The following is a 21,208-nucleotide window of genomic DNA, read 5'->3' as shown; positions in this document are numbered from 1 at the left end:
TGGGACGGGACTGTGAGCAATTTAAAGATTGGTTAGCTGCCCTGACAGCCCCGTCCTCCTTATTGGCTAAGAAAGAGGAAGTAATTGGAGAGATTTTTCCCTTTCGTGATCCGGAGTGGTTTTGTCATAAATTTAAACCCCGTAAAACTAAACGGGAGCATCGGATCGCTAAGAATGAGGGCTGGCAATGGAGGGGGTCGGAGAAGTTTCAGGTGGGGGCGGTTGGTGAAGAGTCTGGGGGGGGGAGGCCACGGAGCCAGCGCAGGGGTCTGGCTCGGCTGCCTCTGCTCGGGACCGATCTGACCCCGAGTTGGAAGCCATGGGAGCTGATTTCTTAGCTCGCTCCCGTGACTTCCGACTCAAGCAAGGGCGTGACGACGTGCTTGGCAGGCTCTTTGACCAAGCAGCTGTGGTTAATGGTCGGGTGGTCGAGCCCAGACGCGCCGCCACATACCCTCACTTTGAAATTAATCAAGACCTTCTGTACCGTGTTGATAAATTACCCCAGACCGGGGAAGTGCGTCATCAGTTGCTCATTCCTCAGCCCTTTAAGGAGGATTTGTTGCAGCTTGCTCACGCTATTCCCCTGTCTGGTCATTTGGGAAGGAACAAGACTAAAGCGAGTGTGACAGGGATGACCGAGGTTGAGACTCAGAGACAGTATAAAGTTCAAAATAGCTTTTTAATAAACAAAAATACCAAATAAATAGGCACAAGGGCCAAACAAAAAGGTTTCAAAAACACAAAACAATCAACACAAAACAAAACTTACAAAATAAAGCTTCCAGGCTGGGCGTTGCCTTCACTAGTTTCAATAACACAGCACAAAACAAAAACACTCTTCTTCTCCTTCCAGAACTCTCTCTCCAAATGGGAGGCTGAGGCCTCCTTTTATGCCAGGTGGCTGAGTCCATAATTGAATAATTAATTGACTGATTGCTCCCACCTGAAGCAATCAATCTGGGCAGGGAGGAGAATTTAACTCCTTCCCTGCCAGTATTTCTAAGGGCAGAGCTGGAGTTGGATGGTGATGTGAAGCGTTTTTGTGAACGATGTGGAGAATGTCAGAAAGCTAGCCCTAGAGCCGTCCCATGCGCCCCACTGGTGCCATTGCCCCTAGTGGAAGCTCCGTTTGAGCGTATTGGAGTGGATATAGTGGGTCCGTTAGAAAGGAGTGCGGCAGGATACACACACCTATTGGTTATTCTGGATTACGCTACGCATTATCCCGAGGCCATTCCCCTCCAATCTGCGTCCGCTAAATCTGTTGCCAACGAGCTCGTGAAGGTTTTCTCCCGGGTGGGAATCCCCAAAGAAATACTGACCGACCAGGGTACCAACTTTATGTCTTGGCTAGTCCGCGGAACATGTAAACTTTTGGGGATTAAGACCATTAGGACCTCGGTTTTTCACCCTCAGACTGATGGTCTTGTGGAGCGATTTAATAAGACCCTCAAGAACATGTTGCGCAGATTTATTGATAGTGACGTGCGCTACTAGGACCAGCTGATTCCGCCCTTTCTCTTTGCTATCAGAGAGGTACCCCAGGCGTCCACAGGCTTTTCGCCATTTGAGTTGTTGTATGGACGGAGACCCCGGGGTGTACTCGATCTGGTTAGAGAGATGTGGGAGGAACAGCAGGACAATTCGACTAATACTGTCCGGTATGTGTTGGACCTGCGCAAACGTCTGGAGTCTGTGGGAAAGTGGGCGCATGACAATTTGCAACAGGCTCAGCACAGACAGGAGACCCAATATAACAGGGGGGCTCGGTTGCGCACGTTTCAGCCGGGGGATAAGGTGCTTCTATTGTTACCCAGTTCAGAGTCCAAACTCCTGGCGAAGTAGCAAGGCCGTTTGAGGTTACATGCCGGGTTGGGGCGGTGGATTATGAGATCTGCCAGCCGGAGCGACGGAGAGAAAAGCACATTTACCATATCAACCTGTTGAAGCCGTGGTTACAGCAGGAGGCTTTGTTAGTGGCGCAAGCAGATGACGTCACAGACTTGGGACCTGATCTTTCTGTGTTGGCGAAAACAGGGTCGGTACAGATTGCAGATAATCTGACACCTACACAGAAATGTCAGGCTCGGGCGCTAGTGGCGGAGTTTCCTGATGTGTTTTCTCCCATCCCGGGGCAGACTCGAGTAGCCCACCATCACATTGAGATTGAGCCGGGGGCACCAGTTCGCCAGAGGCCGTACCGCATACCTGAGCGCAAAAGGCAGGTAGTAAAGGCGGAAACTGATGAGATGCTTAGACTGGGGGTAATAGAAGAGTCCCAGAGTGACTGGAACAGTCCGATTGTGTTAGTGGATAAGCCGGATGGATCAACTCGACTTTGCATCGATTTCAGGCGAGTTAATAAAAAAATCGAAGTTTGATGCTTATCCCATGCCCCGAGTAGATGAGTTGCTGGAGCGTCTTGGCACGGCTCATTTTATGACGACACTGGATTTAACGAAGGGGTACTGGCAGATACCCCTGACTCCGGAATCCAGAGAGAGAACGGCGTTTTCGACTCCCTTCGGGTTGTACCAATTTAGGACCATGCCCTTTGGGTTGCACGGAGCACCAGCCACTTTTCAGCGGATGATGGATCGCATTTTGCGGCCCCATCAGCAGTACGCCGCTGCTTACATAGATGACGTGGTGATCCACAGTGAGGATTGGCCGGGTCATCTGGGTAAGGTGGCGGCGGTACTGCAATCATTGCGGGAGGCTGGGCTCACTGCTAACCCAAAGAAGTGTGCCATTGGGAAGAGCGAGTCGGAGTATTTGGGGTATCGAGTAGGGAGCGGCCAGATCAGACCGCTGATTGCTAAGGTGAAAGCCTTGGCTGACTGGCCGGTCCCTACAACAAAAACCCAGGTGCGCTCTTTCTTGGCACTAGCGGGCTATTATAGGAAGTTCACTACCATGCACTGGACTTGCCTGACTTAAGCACCACATTACTGGATCCTCAGCTGATGCACTATCCTTGCACTATTGCACTACTAATATGTCATTGTGCATACAACTTGTTGTAATCCTAATTTGTTGCATCCTAGTTCATATTGTATTTTAGTAGTATTATTTGGACTTACTGTAAACTATACTGTATTTAAATATTAATCTTGCATTGTAACCCTGTACAGTACTGCCCTGTAACACCTGTAAGTCACCTTGGATAAAGGCATCTGCCAAATAAATAAATAAATACTAATATGAAACGTATTGTCAGTCAGAATACAATAATAAGATTCTACTGTTGCTGGGGGCTTAATGGGACCCCGAAGCCCCTTAATGGGACCACGAAGCCCTCTGCCTTTTTATGCCTCCCCAATTTTTTTGGACACCCGGCGCCATATCCATGTAATACATTTTCCTCAGTCAAACACCTTCTAAACCAAATACAATAATAGTAATAAAACAGTAACCGTTTCTTGAAAAGGAAGATCCCCATGTATAAGCAAAACATTTAAGTGACAGACATACAGGCGCCTCCATATTTTACCAGATTCTGATAGTCTAGTTATGTAAAAGTCTAAGTATGACATACAGTAGTGTGCACATTTATTAGAATTCTACAAATCTTCTAACTAAAAGTGGCTGTGTGGCTTTGAAAAGGGGAGTGTGGGGCAGATACATTGTTTATTGACAAATCCACAATTTGTGCTACGAGTCCACAGAAAACTGTTGAGTCGTCAGTGAAACCAGTCATAACAATTAAGCAAATACCTTTTAATTATGCAGCAATCATTTCAACAATTAGTTATTTATAGTATTACACATTTCAAACGTAACACTTAGAAAAGGGCTTGCGATTTCAATTTAGCATTTCATATTATTAAAAGAAAAGTAATACAATTACTAATTAACATAGTCATTTTAATAAAACATTTTCATAATTACAGATTCACGTCCACATAAACATAGTCCCTTCTAATTTATTTCACATTTCTTCTGGACAGGTTCAAGAACAACATCAATTTAATCATCACTTAGTAAATCTCCATCAATTACAATGGACGTTAGATGTAAACTCAGTTTTTGCATTTCTTTTGTTCAAAGCTTACAGCCCACTTACATTTTGCCTGGACCTCTCGAACACTGGTTGCCGGCAATGATATTTATCTGCTTTCGTTTCAGCAAAACGATCAACAATTTTCCTTTCTGTTTCTGATTCCTTTGTTTTTAGCAGTCTTATTTTGCTAATGCCACTTTCACATTTCCACAATATGAGAGACAAATATTTTAACTGTTTGAACCAAGTGTAACAAAAGAGCAAAAACAAATCCTATTACCAAATTAATTGAATCTCATTATCAAACAAGTATTAATTCAGAAGACATGTTTTAAGTGGCATATAACTTAGCGTTGAAGCTCTAAGAAAATAATACACAGTTTCTTGTGCCCAACGCGCTCAAAACAGTGAATTATTTTTACCGATTCAACACTTGTCATTGTTTAAACCTCTGGGTATGAAAATTTAAATTTTCAGTCACTAATCAGTGATATATAAACAATAGGCACTCATGTGAAAATGTGACACTGCAACTACATACATATACAGAAATATAAGTCCTCTCATTCAGGAAATGCAGTTCTCTGATGGTTTTTTTTACACACGTCTAGAGAGATCAATCTCATCTCTTGGACAGTGCAGCAGGGCAAGACCACAAAGCCGATCTTCAAACATGGGAGATCTTGTCCAGTACATAATTAATAATAATTACTTTTAATTAATTACTATTAATAATAATTAATATTACTGAGCCGTCTCAAAGACATTTAAAAATTGTTTTAAAAAAAATCCATACATACACACAACACGAAATTGCGCAATCTATGCTGGTATAATACCATCATAACCCTTTTGAGCACAACTTTCAAACCTGTCAGTCAACAGATTGTTTTCATGGCAACCGCAATGGAAACAAAACAAAACAAATAAATAAATAAGCAGAATAACATGGGTGAGCTACTTTAAAAATAATGTTATATATATATATATATCAATTTCTTATCTTTTAAAGAATGGCACTGGAGAACTGTAGTGTACTGTAAACTTCCCTGTGCTCTCTATTAATAATATATATGTATATATGAGGAAAATTGAAAAAAATATTTAAGTGGGGACGGATTATTAATATTTATTTTCATTCAGCCGTCTGATACCAACTGCAGAGCATTAAAAGTTATAGGCTTGTCGACCATCAAAAAAAAAGTTCTACATGTTGTACATACAGTCAACAGCTACAAAAAATTGCAGATATGTTGTTTTTTATATAACAGCCTGTTGTGTCTGTTGCTCGCTTTGAGTTTCCTATGCATTCTCGAGAAGGCCCCCTATCACATTAACTGGATTTGCGGAGGGTTTGTGCCCCCAAATTCTACTGCACAGTTTAAAGTGCCGCATCTGTCTAGTAGCTGCCACTCCTAGAATTGGAAAGTTAACAATTCCTTAACTTCTTCCGGTCTCCAATTACTACCTTGTTAATGATCAGCCATTGTATTTGAAAAAATGATAGCGTGTAACACCGACGACAAAAATACCCAACATGTCCGGTATTCAGTCACGTGGGATGTTGACTTTCAATCCATGCCCACTATAGTTGAGATGGTTCAGTGTCGTCTCTGAACCACAGTCTCTGAAACACCTTGCGACGGCATAAAATATGACGGCTCTGTGACGGTACAGGCAATTCACACAGACCAAAATGCAGCATCAGTGCCGGTTCTGAGCCATCATAACCCGTCTGTGTATAAGGGGTATTAGTTAAATCTGCTTGTTTTGGAAAAAAAGGCAGGTACATTCGTCTGAAACTCTAGATATAATTTAAATAGCGATGTGAAATTTAAACACAGACAGTACTAAACACATCAATCAAAGCAACTGTCTATATACACTACCTGCCACTCACGAAAGGAGGGAAGTGGGGGCTATACAGAGACTCGACATAAGTAAACAGACACAATGTACATCCAGTATGTCGAGCTGCACACCGCTTGACTCAACATGAAACGACCATTTATACACCCAATTTCCACTGTGTATTGGCTAATTCATCCATGGAGCCCAATGTTTGGGTCTCGGTACTCAGCTGTGGCGACACCGCAGAAGGCCCTACATATATAAGGCATATTTATGTATAGTAAGTTAGTGTCTATCGCTAATAAGCCTTGGTCATTTCGAAGCCAGTCGAACAAGTTTAACTCAAGGCTATGGTGGTATGAACTGAGCTGTACAGTGTCGCTGTAGTCTGCAATGACAATAAAAGATTTTGAAGAGCACAGAGGCTATAAACATCAGTGGGACTTGGGAATTAATGTATGCACACAATGAGGTATGAAATGCATTTTATTTTGCAGCAAAGCAATGTGTAAGAGAGCTTAAATAAATAATCATTACTGTGATTTTAACCAAGGCCTGTGCCTCGGGTGCCTCATAGCTTTGGTATACCTGCACAGTTTACTGACCTCGACACTTTAAGTCCCTGTCATCTGGCAGTATTGGAAAAGAGGAGATTATTTGTCCTACAATTTCCCAAATTAAATGGAAATGTTTGCATTATACAGTAATCCTTGGATTGTTCCCCTGCTGCCACAAAGTCGTAATAACCAAGGATTAAAAAGCAAAAACAAACATTCTCACAATTCCATTATTGTTCTGCTGTTGATGTATGTCACAAACAAACTACTTGGGGTTCAACACTAGATGACGAGAGGAAACCAAGTGCAATCACTGCACACAAATGGGTGCCAACCAAGCTTGCGTTTGTGGTCTTAAACCACAATGACAGTGGTATGGCAAGTATTTCTATTGTCTTGTCCAACCAGTTTAATAGCATTTTTGCCTATTCTTGTAGAACATCGACTGCTATTTTTAAAAATGTTTAGTTTTTTTTTTGCAGCTTGCCAAAGTAAAAAAATAACCTTGTTTCTTTTACATTCATGATCCATCTCTCACTCCTAAAGTCTATTTCGTACATGCCAATGTTGATCTTTCATATCCACCAAGGGTGGACTGTAGTTGTGTGTGCGCTTCTGCAGCTTCTCTATGTAGGGCAGAATAGCACAGGGATCTGACAGCTTTAAATTAATTAGCTTCTAAAAAAGAGAAGTCAGCTGTTCCACTTTGGGGTGCGGGGGGAACAGGCCATCTGTCAATGTGCTCTCAATCTGTCAGTGGAGCACATACCCCCTCTTCCCCTGTCAATGTGAGCATTCCCAACAAGCAACTCAGCTGATAGGCAAACACCTTTTCCTTTATGACGCCCTCAAATTTAAGACACAGCCCAACTTTTCCACCCTCAACTTGAAGAAAAATAATAATTTGCATTTACAGAGCATTAAAGTTAGGCGCTGCTTTTCATTTCCAGTCGTGATTACACACACGTTTTTCTCCCTTTTTGTGAACTGTGGTATTGCTTGGCAAGTAGAAAAATATGGGGGTCTGATTAGAACTGAGCCTAATAAAGAAACGCTGAAATTGTAAAAGTACACCATTACTATACTGTACTCGAATTTAAGATGTTGGCCATTTTTTAATTCGAAGGAATACAGTATGTTCAACCTAAATTAAACAGCTGAATTCAGAGAATTACACCACCCCCTCGATATATCGCGGGTGTCGGGGTCCATTACAAATCTGCTATATATCGAGGGCCGCGATATAGCGAGAGACCCATAGAAAAATAAATAGGCTAATAAATACTGTACAACCACTCCTTTGTTTCATCGTGAGTGTCAGGGTCCAATATAAATCTTCTACGCAACCCACTTTCTCATTTTTCGTATAAAAAGCAACACACAGTTTTAATTCATACTGCGGAGGGTAATTGCTTCTCATCAACTTAAGTCTCAACTTAATCTTCCTCTCCTTTCTCAAATGCCCAAACCGCTACATTGAAAGAATCCATTCATAGGAGGCTTGTTGCTAGGGAGCTGACGTCACTGCCCTGTGACTTTTGGAAGTGCATTACTTAAAAAAACGCTTCAGCAAGTAGATATTTAATTTGCTTTGTGTTATTATGCAATGCGTGTGTATATGATAACAGTACGATATTAATGCTTTGTTTTTAATTGTTCTGTATATTTTAGTTTGTGATGTGCAGTACAAAATAAAACAAAGAGTAATTCTATGTGAAATTGTCTATGTACAGTATAGTGCAGCTAAGGTAGGCACAGTTAGACTGTAAAAATGGGGAACCAACTTCAGGACCGCGATATATCCGAATCCACAGTATAGCAAGGGGTGATATAACGAGGGGTGGGTGTACTTTCCTTACATCAAGCTCTGCATCTGTTGAGCACCGCAGCATTAATTGGAACAGTGTGATTCATTGGGTCATTCTGTCCTTGGATTTGAATGAATTCAAGATAGATGCCAGTATGAGCTCTTTAAAAAAGGGGCATTTACTGGAGTGCTGTAGCTATTCCATGAATGAGGATGCCCAAATAACCGATGAGCATCCTCATGGGTCCTCTGCTGTAGAAATCATGTATTCATCATTCAAGAACCATTTGGTGGGCTACAAGTAGCTGCAGACTGTACCCCAAGTCAGTCATGTATTGTGATGCACAATGACTTATTCTGTACCCCAAGTCAGTCATGTATCGTGATGCACAATGAATTATTCTGTACCCCAAGTCAGTCATGTATCGTGATGCACAATGAATTATTCTGTACCCCAAGTCTGTCGTGTATCGTGATGCACAATGAATTATTCTGTACCCCAAGTAAGGTATCAACTTTTTGTCCAATTCCCATTTAATTCCTTTACCTTCCTCCAATATTTCCGTGACAGTATAATTCAGTTGCACTAGATGCTCAGAAGGTTACTACCTCCATCAGCACAACTCAGTGTTAATGCTGGCACTCCAGCACACTCCAAACAAACACATTCTATTTAAAGCACACGGAGTGCCTGCCAGTGTAATCACTGTGCTACAGACAACACCCTTGCAAGCATCTAGTATTGCAAACAGGTGTTAACAATGCACATTATACTCCTGTATAAGCCAACTTGGTGGTGATAATATTACTGTTTCATAGCTGTCATCACACATGCTGGGGGTGTTGTCAGATGGGATGACTGCAGGGTATCCATAAACAAAACACCACGAACTGGTCCTCCAATCGCCATGCTGTTCCATAAACAAAGCGGAATGCTCTATCCTGCAGGTTCTCAATCGTAATCCAAGCTGCCTTTGTCCCAGGCTGAAAGATCAAGCAGTAGGCTGTTGGCTGGATAATGCAGCCTACGACCTCACATCAAAGACACCACACTGACAGGTCAGGGCTTGCCATTGAAGGCTGTGCTGCTGTGCACCACCCCAATCTTTTTTCTTTTTCTTTTTCTTTTTTTCTCTCTCCAGCTTTACCTAACCCCTCCCCTCCCCAGGTCCGGAGCATATACTGTAGGCATTGCCTCACTGAATAATAGAATACTAAGTGTTCCAATGGTGTCGGTAATAATTTGATAGAGTAATTAGGTGTTTTTTTTTTTTTAATGTCAAGGAGCGTGCATAACAAGGTGTGGCAGGGCTGAGGTCTGCCCCTGTAAATTGTATGTTTTGCTTTTGTTCCATTTTGTAAAAACAAAGTGTGTGCTATATAAGGCAGGGCTCGGAGGTTAGATCTGCATAACTGATAACCATGGTCACCTGCCTTTAAAAACAGGCAGAAAAGCCAGTTTGTTGGTTCTTCTTTGTTCTGTGCTGGTCTTGTGTTTGGTGCTTTGTCTGCACAGCCTGCAGGTGAAGGAGGAGACCCCTCACGACTGCATGTGGAACCAGGGTGAGCTTCAGCTCGATCACTCCTGTTTAACCGGGATCGTGGGCTTTATGGTAGGGATTATTTTAGGGGATTTTAATCCTACAGGTTTATTTAGTTTGTTAGGAAGAAGGTTCCTGTGTAGGGGGAGGAGCGCACGGCTTGAGCTTGGCCACCTTTTATTTCTTAGCTGTTTTTGGATACTGCCTTGTATATATCCTCCCGCACTAGGGCTACCATTGCTGGTACCCTAGTGGTCGCCACCAACACTGCAACTGCAGCAACTGCCTGTAAATAAATAAAACCTGGACGTCTGAGTGGCGTCTCAAATACAAACCCTCTGTCTCTCACGTTCTCTCGGCAGACACCCACACTGTAACAGTACACCCCTGTTACACAAGGTAAAAACCAATTATAAAGGAACCTCATACATAGAACAACAATTATATGGAGACTTTGCTACATGCAGGCATGGTAGAGAATAGAAAAACGTTGTCCCTGGTGTATCCCTAAAAATGGTTGATGCAATCTTGGTGGGCTCCTTGGTACTGTTATATGCTTTACACAAACCTAACTGTAGCTTATCAAATCAACCCCTTTAGTTTCTTCTATTTTCACTACACAATTAAGTATTTGAAGTTATTGATTTTATATTCTTACTACAACATACTGCATGGATTAGCCAATCAGCTTTCTGTCATGTGAAGATTATATAATGCTGCGTTGCAAATAAATAGGAAGCACAAATGGCAGCACAAAACTATTAATACATAATTGGAGGGTTCAAAGCTCTACAGTTTAGTTTTGGTTTTACTTCGTTCTAATTGTTGAGGTGTGTTTTAATGCTATAGTTTCGTTTTTAAATTGGTGTTCTGTATGAATCATTTTTTGCCGATCTTTCTCATGCTCTGTCCTGTGTTGGTATGCTATGCCAATCTGTAATAATTAGAACATAAATCGCTGAGGTGGGGCCCTTGTACTGAGCAGTGACTGCTGCTAAATTAGCTAAGGGCTATTAAACAAGCACTGTACCTGATCCACCCACAGCTACCGTCAACTTTTTCAATGAGCCTCAACAAGAAGACTTCTTTCACAGTCAGTCTCAAGGTGACCCCACAGAAAGACACACTCACAGAGGCTGCACGCTTTGATCAACACTTATGAGCACCAAAAATCAACAAACTATCTGTGCTTCTGAACAACACCTTAGCTGCTATTTATCCATCGTTTTAAATATGTTTTAATATTTCAATGCTAATGTGCCACGACCCTTATAAAAGTTGCCCATGGTATTCGTGCATATTTTTGCAGTTTTCCTATACTTTTCCCATGGTTCTACATTTACAATAGTTTGTGCTTTACCATACTGTAATGATGCTTTACTAATTGGTTACTTTACCTTTAAGTACTGGTAACGTATATAGGTCATTAGTGGCACCTCCTGGGTTGTACTCTGTGGATATATCCGGAGTAACGAGGGTTAACTAGTGGTTTAAATAATAGAAGTACCTGACTCCATGACATGTGTGTTCTAGAACAGAACTCTGGAGCTAGGCTATATATGCTCTGAAGCATTTCAGGGCTAAAATAAATGTGCTCTGTGCTTGTACCCACAATCCGTGTCTGGACTCTCTATACTGCCTTCTGGCCTGGATTAGCATCAAACCAGCCTGTCCATTATTACAATACCTCTCTGGGCTTTACAGTGCTTACCTTTGCAATGCTTTTACTATGCTTGTATAAGGACACATGCAACATTTAAACAATAACTATCAAAGTCTAGGGAATGAATGACCTTCTGGGAGAGATGATGGCCCCAAGGCAAAGCCAGAGGACTCTTAACCCAAGACAGTTATTTATTATTATTATTATTTATTTCTTAGCAGACGCCCTTATCCAGGGTGACTTACAATTGATACAAGATATCACATTATACATTATTTCACATTATACCGATATCACGTTATTTTACATACAATTACCCATTTATACAGTTGGGTTTTTACTGGAGCAATCTAGGTAAAGTACCTTGCCCCACTGGGGATTGAACCCACAACCCTCCGGTCAAGAGTCCAGAGCCCTAACCACTACTCCACACTGCTGCTATTGATTCCCCTGGAAATGCTTTGGGCCTTATTGTTACTATAGTTCAAGTAAAAATCACACACACAAAACTATTTTACATCTGTTCCATGTTTGTCTAAGGAGCTCATGCTTTGAATCATTTGTCCAGGGTGTTTCCACCTGTGCAGTATTATTATTATTATTATTATTATTTATTTCTTAGCAGACGCCCTTATCCAGGGCGACTTACAATTGTTACAAGATATTACATTATTTTATTTTACATACAATTACCCATTTATACAGTTGGATTTTTACTGGAGCAATCTAGGTAAAGTACCTTGCTCAAGGGTACAGCAGCAGTGTCCCCAACCGGGGATTAAACCCACAACCCTCCAGTCAAGAGTCCAGAGCCCTAACCACTACGCCACACTGCTGCCCTAATTGTTCTTGTTTTCCAGCATTCTGTCAGGCTTATCATTCATATGACATTTTGTTTCTCAATACCTAACAGGCCGATGCTGGTATGGTTGTATTTTTGGTCTGGTAGTGGTCAATGACAAAATCCTTAAACATGGCGAGTGCCTGACAGAAGGTTGTGAACCATGGTACAGGACTGGAAAGCTTAAAACTGAGTTTCAGTAGGTTAGGACAATTCCCAACAGCTTGAGTGACTCACAAGTAAATGCAGCATATGAATTACTGCGTGCAGGCTGAGGCATGACCACTTATACTTATACACTTCCTGATTGGAGCAAATTCCAGTATTCGAACCCAGACCCCCAGTGGAGAAAGGCTAGTGAATTAGCCTGCTGCAGCAACTCTACAGGAGTCGGGATCTGTCTTGTTAGAGGAATTGCATTTTATTTAATTTTTTTCTAGTTTTAATCATTATGCTCCAGCACTCCCTTTCTTTCCCTCTCGGCTATGTTGTTATATTGAAGATCTTTGTTTTAGGCATGAAGATCTGCCCCTGTGTTAATAAGTAATGGGTCTCTCGTGGTGCTGTGTTAAATTTACTGTGCAGCTTGTTTTGAACATTATGCTGTGCCCTGGAGTTGTTTAACTACAGGTTTGTCTGTATTTAGCTTTTGTACAGAAAAAACACTTGAAATGTATTTGCTTACGATTGTAAGTCGCCCTGGATAAGGGCATCTGCTAAGAAATAAATAATAATAATAATAATAATAATAATAATAATAATAATAATTATCAACAAGGTCATATCCAACACTCAAAACATATAAAATAATCTACTGACTGACTCTCAAGAGATTAATATTGATAATACATCAAGTTGCCGTTTAGATTTATATACAGATTATAACACTGTTTTGTACATATATTGTACACAATATTTTGTGATATAAAATACATCTATTATATTTACATCTATACCCATTTACAGTATTACACTATATTTTCAACATATAGTAAAAACCTGTTTTTCAGTAAACAAAGCCACCAGCAGTCAACCACAGAAACATTTGCCCTTTCCAATACAAGTGAATGACAAAGGCACCTTTAACAAAAGTTTGGTGATTGAAATTCAGGTTCCACTGTACTGCAATGTTTCTTAATCCACAGGGCATGCGTTGAAGGTCACACACAGCAACTGAACTGCATTGTTCATTTCGGGTAAAACAGAAGAAACAGGTTTAACTATATATAAGCAGCCAAACTGATTTAATTACTCCACTGTATGGTATCATAGTTAAACCAACATGCACACCACAGCATAATTAAAGCAGAATTCAGCATTCGTCATACAGTGTTCATGTTTTTTTTATTCAAGGAGGAGTGTTGTAGCCGGGAAGTGCAGAATGGGTCAGGTGGACTATGTTAGTATGAAAGATTACAGAAAAAAGACTTTCCAGAAACCGAGGCACACATAGCCTATTAGTGGGTGTTTAAACATTTCAGTTACTGTACTTTGGGCTACTGTATCCCTGAAAGTATATCTTTGTTAACCCCAACCCAAACACATTAACTACCACTTCTATAGTGTGGCTGTTTTTATACCTGTACCAGATATATATATATATATATATATATAGATATATAGATATATATATATATATATATATATAAATTATTCAGAGGAATGTAGGGACCAAGACTAGTAATTAAATATTACTGTATGTGCCTTAAAATTGCTTCTAAATTGTTAAGTAAATCCAATAAATAATGGATGGTTATTTTAAATTATTTAAATAAATAAATAAAATAGCTTCCTGAAACAAATGATTACTTGCAAATGGGTTGACCCATTCTAATATATATATATATATATATATATATATATATATATATATATATATATATATATATATATATATATATATATAGTGTAAATGCACAAACGGTATATTGAAATATAAACAAATACATAAATAAAACTGCATACATACAGTTAAAATCCCATTACATAGGGTGCTATATTGGCATATGATGGAAAAAAAAAACCTGTTGTCCAATACCTCAGCTTTTGTACCGTATTAAAATAACTAACCATTTTAAAATGAGCAAATCCCAATAGAGCATGCTATTTCTGTGCCTAGATATTGCTGTGGGTGTTATATTGTTATGCTGCTATAGGCTATACTAGGCTGTGTTGTTTAGCTGCTACACGTCGCTTTGTTTGGGTTTTCGGCGGCTTTATTGCTGCCGTGAATACCTTTGATGTACACCTGTGTTTGTCTGGATTAGTACAAATTTAAAAATCACAATTTAAAAAAAATAAAAGTATTTAAATAAATATTACTGTTGGTACCCTGGTGCTAGGTAACTGTTTAAAAATAAAACAGCTTCATTTGAAGAAGTCCACAAACACATTTTGAAATACAATTAAAATAAAAATCAAACATTGTCAGCGACCCCAAATCCACTGACCTGTTTGCGAGCTGTCTGTCTCCCGCATGGTCCTGCATCCACTCCCGACGCCGAGGCACTGTTTTCTGACTACAAGACTCGCTGCGCTCCCCTTTCCGTCTGTCTCAGGGATGGTTTAAATAAATAGCAAATCACTTGTGGACCCAATGACACCAGTATAGCTGTGCTAGGGCAGGTAGCACTGCTCTGGGCTGCGACCGTTGTTATTTTCATTAAATGTACATTTGTAAAAGTTAATTTCAGTAGTCTACACACTCTGTTTTGCTGTTGTTCATTCCCGTTGCTTTTAATTCTGTGCAATATTTACGAGGATATAACCTAGCCTTACGCTCAATCAATGCTTTCTTTCCGGTTACATCTTCAGCTTGAAAACGATACAGTTGTCTGCAGAACACTGTGCTATTACAATACTGTGTTTTTTGTTTTTTTTTTACTTTATTTTTGTAAACTGTATAAGCAACTTGTTCACATGTATAGAAGTGTTTTTACCGGTTTCAATCCTTTTTTCCTAGCAGTCTTGACCCGTCAGTCTTGTGGTGTTGGTTGTCTCGTCTGTTTTATTTGGCTGCCTTTGTCTGGTCGCTGTGAAAGCTACGTCGCTCCAGTTGAACTCATAGGGTTAATGCTAATTCGGAAACTGTCTTTCTCTGTGAGAGTAGTTACAGTACTTTGTCATTCAATCAGCCTGACTCGGAGACCCGTGCTGCCTCCTTAAAGTGGTTTTTCGTGCGCTGTGAAAGAAGCAACGGCCAACCCTAACATATTGATACACACCAGAGTCTATTATCATTTCATTTACCTTTGTTTTCTACCAGCATCTTTCACTACCCTCTCCGAAAACCTTTTTTGTGTGTGTGTGTGTAGTTTGGCACAAATAATAAAAATATATATTTAAAAAGCAAACACTTTAGCTTTTGATTGACTGTTTGAAATAATTATATTAATAATACTTATTAGTACAATAAGTATTTTTTTTTAAATCCCTGTGTTTTAAAACTGAATTCTATTTTTTTGTTCTTGGCAGGTTTCGTTTTTTCTCGTTTCTTCTCTCCCCTTTCGCTTGTCCGTAGCTCTCGGGGTTTTTTTTTGTTTGTTTAATCCCTATGTTCTTCTCCGATTTGGATTTCATTCACCATCATTTCAATTCAAATCCTTTCTTTGTTCGTATCTGTCTCACGGTGTCCGCTTCCCGGCTAGCCACCTCTCTCTAACTTGCACTGGGTCCTATCGCCCGTTGGGCAAGAAAATAGGACGTCAATCAATTTATGTTTAGCATGCTGTTAGCAGGCTTGTACAAAATACTTAGGGAAGTGTATTTTAAATGCAAAATACCAAATACTCAGAAAAATTGATCAAAATACTTTGGAAACACTATTTAATACAAAATACAATTGTATTTGGAAAATACAATTTGAAATCACAAAATGCATTTAATAAAACAAACCAATATTTTCATAGGTCATCCTGAAAAATCTTTGTCAATAAAGGAATTGAAACAGTTCACAATTAAAGTTTCAAGCTACATTAAGCAAACATGCAGCGAGCCCATGTTTCCACCAGGGGCCCCAATATCTAATAGAGCAGTGGTTCTCAAATCTTTTTTTGTTCGTGGACCACCTTATTTATTTATTATTATCATTTTTTATCTCGGCATTCCACACAATAAACAATATAGCTTACTGAAAAATAAGCTCATTAAAAAATCACTGTAAGATTAAGAATAACCATAGGCTTACCTTTCTTTGTGTTAAGGCGATGGGTGGGCCTGTTTCTGTGAGCAAAGTTCTGTAATGTTGGGTGTAATATTAGTTAGTTTTAGCCTCAGGACAAGTTTGGCATACATCCTGCTTCTGTATTTGGATTTCAGTGCTGCAAGCGATGAAAATCCCATCTCTCACAGGTACGTAGTAGATCAGAAAACATACTGCTTTGTCTGCAAGTTCGGGGTACTCTCTAATTCTCTGAATCCAGAACTCTAATAGTGAATGCCTTTTAAACTCTGGCCTTAATGTTCCGTCGCAAGAAAGTTGCTCTTTAGTGCTCTTTAGTAAATAAACCAAGGGGAACCTCACTGATTTCTATAGGGCAGCAGTGTGGAGTAGTAGTTGGGGCTCTGGACTCTTGACCGGAGGGTCGTGGGTTCAATCCCAGGTGGGGGACACTGCTGCTGTACCCTTGAGCAAGGTACTTTACCTAGATTGCTCCAGTAAAAACCCAACTGTATAAATGGGTAATTGTATGTAAAAATAATGTGTAAAAAAATGATGTAATTGTATGTAAAAATAATGTGATATCTTGTAACAATTGTAAGTCACCCGGATAAGGGCGTCTGCTAAGAAATAAACAGCTGCTCAGCAAAATGCCTAAACTGAGCGTATTTTTTAGTCAACCGGTAAAAGACACTGACCTTGGAACTGGCGAAACGTCAAGCTGTGTTGATGAAGTCCATGGCCCAGTACAGCCTGAATCAGAACAAGCTGAAGCAGAGCGCCCCCTCCTAGAGATGTGTGAAACAGGAATAGGTGAGCCTGATTCTGATGCAAACAGTGTTCTTTTACAAAACTCATCGTCAGATCCAGCGAAATGGCAAGTAATTAATGAAAATGTCCGAAAGTACTGGATTGATAAGGGCCCTTCCCTTTGCCAGAACCACAACGTAGATTTAAAAGCATCTGAACGGCAGTAGACACAAGGCGATCAGTTGCTATGTGTCAAAAGATATTTTAAGTAGAAAGTTAATAAATGGAGAAACAGTTACACAAGAGTGGCTTTTGTATTCCCCTTCAGCTGGTGCTTCTGTTTCGTGTGCAAACTTTTTTCAGACAATAAGCATGCCTTTTGCGATGGATTCAGCGATTGGGCCCATTCTACTTCCCGGATTACAGAGCAAGAGAATAGCATTCACCACCGATCTGCCATGATCACTTATGTTAATCGATGTCAAGTATAGAAGTCTATCTAATGATTTTGGCTTCCTGACCAACTTTGACAATGTTGCCTATCAAAAATGAAAGCAAATCTCAGATTAACCTCTTGAAGCAACTGAAGGCTCACCAGGTGGAATCAACTTTTTCAAACCTGGACATCGTGCTTTGTTTTTACCTCACTTTGCCAATTACAAATGCAGAAGCAGAACGATCATTCTCCAAAATGAAGACGATTCAAAACTTTGACTGTAGGGCACATCCTGCACTCAATGCAGTGGTCCTTCGCTCACCCTGGTTCCACGCGTAATCGTGCGGGTTCTTATCCTTCACCTCCAGGCTTGCAAAAGAAAGCACAAACACAAGAAGAACAAAGAAACTGTCTTTTCAGCCTCTTTTTAAAGACAGGTGGCCAGGGTTAATTGATTGTCAATTCTTCAATTGACACCTGGCCACCTGCTGCACATTCCTTTCAATTAGACCGGAAGGGGAGTCTAATCTCCCAGCCCTGCCATAACTAATCAAACATAAAAACATTTTCTTTACTAACCACCACCAATACACAATATGTACAGGGGCAGGCCTCAGCCTGTTTATGAGTTTTAGTCAGGCAAGCATTGATATATCAGTATTCCTCGCTGGTCTCTTAACCCTTTCAGTCCTGAATTGTAGAGCTGAAGAATAAACTCCTTTACTGAGTTACATGACAATAGGACAATATTTTTTGCATATATTTATACACTACCTCAGACTGGGATTTAGGAGTCCCGTGAGGTTCCAATGTGAATTCCAATGGCATATGTTAAAATAGCTAACGGTTAAACACAGCACAATGAATACAATCTGTTATGCAATATACTGTAAACACATGTGTTCAACTTTCTGTAACAGGTTTTTACACTTATATTCCAAGCTTGAGGTAACATTGTTTTGTTCCATGTTAGTGTGGTTTGACTCAAAGTACAATCTCACCCAGAGGGTTATTACATATTCTGCAGCTGTCAGTTTCCAACTATTTTAAACAGTAAGTTAATTTGGCAGTTTACAAAAGTTAACCATAGTTATATGCACTTAACATTTTAATGTGCTTTTACTATATCTATCTGGGTTCCACAATGCTTTACCATGATTTCATTATATTTTGTTACACTTTGTTACGCTTTTACTATGGGGAAACATTATAAGGGAACATTTTGTAGTAATAAATTAATTGACTTAGACTAATATTTTGAACACATTTTCTTGATAGTGTCATTTCAACCAAATAATTTTAGAAATCCCATATATTTTGTTGAACTAATGCACAGAATCTGAAAAACTGAAAACTAAGAGCAGGTAAGATCGATTAAATCAACCCTCACACCAAAATGTTTAATCCGAATTCGAAGATAGAACTGCAAGAAACCATGGCAAGTAGACAAACGTTTCAGCTGGTGCCTGCTTCAGTGTGCTATTTAAATTGATAGTGTTTGCTTACTTCCAACAAATAATGTAATTATTGTTCTGTTGTTTAGGTCATTCAAAATGATCTATACAGCATTCAGAACTGGGTAGACACATGGCAAATGACATTTAATAGAGAAAAGTGTAAGGTGCTGCACGCAGGCAATACAAATGTGCATTATAAATATCATATGGGAGACACTGAAATTGAAGAAGGAATCCATGAAAAAGACCTAGGAGTTTATTTTGACTCAGAAATGTCTTCATCTAGACCAGGGGTGCCCAATCCTGGTCCTGGAGGGCCGATGTCCCTCCTGGCTTTTGTTGCAACTGTGCCCTAAATTACTTAATTGGACCAATCAAGCCCTTAGTAGAAGCTTAATTGGTCCAATTAATCAATTTAGTGTACAGTTTGAACAAAAACCAGGAGGGCATCGGCCCTCCAGGACCAGGATTGGGCACCCCTGATCTAGACAATGTGGGGAAGCTATAAAAAAGGCCAAAAAGATGCTCGGATATATTGTGAAAACTGTTGAATTTAAATCAAGGGAAGTAATGTTAAAACTTTACAATGCATTAGTAAGACCTCATTTAGAATATTGTGTTCAGTTCTGGTCACCTTGTTACAAAAATGATATTGCTGCTCTAGAAAGAGTGCAAAGAAGAGTGACCAGAATTATCACAGGTTTAAAAGCCATTTCATATAGACAGGCTAAAAGAATTGAATCTATTCAGTCTTGAACAAAGAAGACTATGCGGTGATCTGATTCAAGCATTCAAAATTCTAAAAGGTATTGACAATGTCGACTCAAGGGACTTTTTAGACCTGAAAAAAGAAACAAGGACTAGGGGTCACAAATGGAGATTAGATAAAGGGGCATTCAGAACAGAAAATAGGAGGCACTTTTTTACACAGAGAATTGTGAGGGTCTGGAACCAACTCCCCAATAATGTTGTTGAAGCTGACACCCTGGGATCCTTCAAGAAGCAGCTTGATGAGATTCTGGGATCAATAAGCTACAAACAACCAAACGAGCAAGATGGGCCAAATGGCCTCCTCTCGTTTGTAATCTTTCTTATGTTCTTATGTTTAACAGAAAGCAAATGTGAATCAAAGAGCCGTTGCTCTCGATATTTTTGAGGTTGTGGAAAACATATTTGCACTTTGGATTCACCAAACAAGCTCAAAGCAGCTCAAAGAATAATGACAAGAACTCTAGGTAACAGAACCCAGAAGCACTCACAACGATTGCAAACACCATAGTAATGGAAATGTTAAAAAGCATTAATACATTATATTTAAAGGTATTTGTTAATAAATGAGGTATTATTTTAATATAGTACAAGATGAGGTCCAATTGAAGCTAGCACCCTGATGTTATCTATTGCTCGCTCTCAATTGTTGGTGTATATTAAGAAGGTGTCACAGCACATGTTTTCTCTTCGCTATCTTCACATTAATCTGCAGTGACACTCTGCACTTTCTCATTGCTATAAAAAGACTCTGCAACCTGGAACAGCTATTCCTGGAATTAAGTCAGATCCCCATTTGAACTCATGAGTGGAAACAAGTATCGTCATTTTGAGACTGTGTCATATTAATGATCTACAGTACATATACAGTGGTGAACAAATATATTAGAACACCTCACGATTTGTCATTTCTATATTAAGGGCCATTCCACTCCAAGTTTAAGAGGTAAAATGAGATCATTAACTTCTTCAGGGCTGGGTGGAAGTTTAATTGGTTGAATTAAACCATTTAGAACAGGGTTAGAACAGAGACCAAGAGTGGAATAGTCTCTTATCTTTATAGAATATCCTTTCACTCCGAGAAGTGTACATCAACACTACCTGGTTTTTTCCTCACAAGGAATTGCTGTGCAAGAGCTCTCTCTTGTGGTTCAAAACAATACTGCAGATTCTTTAATTATTTGTATTATTTGTTTGCTGTATTGACATTTTAATTAGCTCCTGTTTTTATTAGACACAAAATACATTAACTAATTATATTACAGTATACAAATAATCTTGAAATTGGAGGCAGGGGTTCTGTTTTTATTTTAGAATGTGATATCTGGGACTAATTTAGATGCTTTCAGTTAGTGTTGCACTTGCTTGGTCA

General features: G+C 39.7%; 1 protein-coding gene across 1 annotated transcript in view; it reads right to left on the bottom strand.

Annotated features, from left to right (window-relative positions):
- Positions 1-17,994, bottom strand: part of sbk1 (SH3 domain binding kinase 1) — a 35,127-nt gene extending 17,133 nt beyond the window's left edge. Inside the window, exons 1-5 of the mRNA XM_058995974.1 lie at positions 17,934-17,994; positions 17,124-17,213; positions 16,453-16,501; positions 15,206-15,940; positions 14,717-14,815 (exon numbers count right to left, since the gene is read on the bottom strand). Coding sequence (XP_058851957.1) covers positions 14,717-14,754 — 38 coding nt within the window. The 5' untranslated portion in view covers positions 14,755-14,815; positions 15,206-15,940; positions 16,453-16,501; positions 17,124-17,213; positions 17,934-17,994. The remainder of the gene's footprint in view (positions 1-14,716; positions 14,816-15,205; positions 15,941-16,452; positions 16,502-17,123; positions 17,214-17,933) is intronic.
- Between the last annotated feature and the right edge of the window lie 3,214 nt (positions 17,995-21,208).

This window comes from Acipenser ruthenus, chromosome 22 (genome assembly GCF_902713425.1).
Source record: "Acipenser ruthenus chromosome 22, fAciRut3.2 maternal haplotype, whole genome shotgun sequence".
Lineage (NCBI taxonomy): Eukaryota > Metazoa > Chordata > Actinopteri > Acipenseriformes > Acipenseridae > Acipenser > Acipenser ruthenus.
Note: the sequence above shows the minus strand (reverse complement) of the source record. Positions and strands in the feature narration are given on the sequence as shown.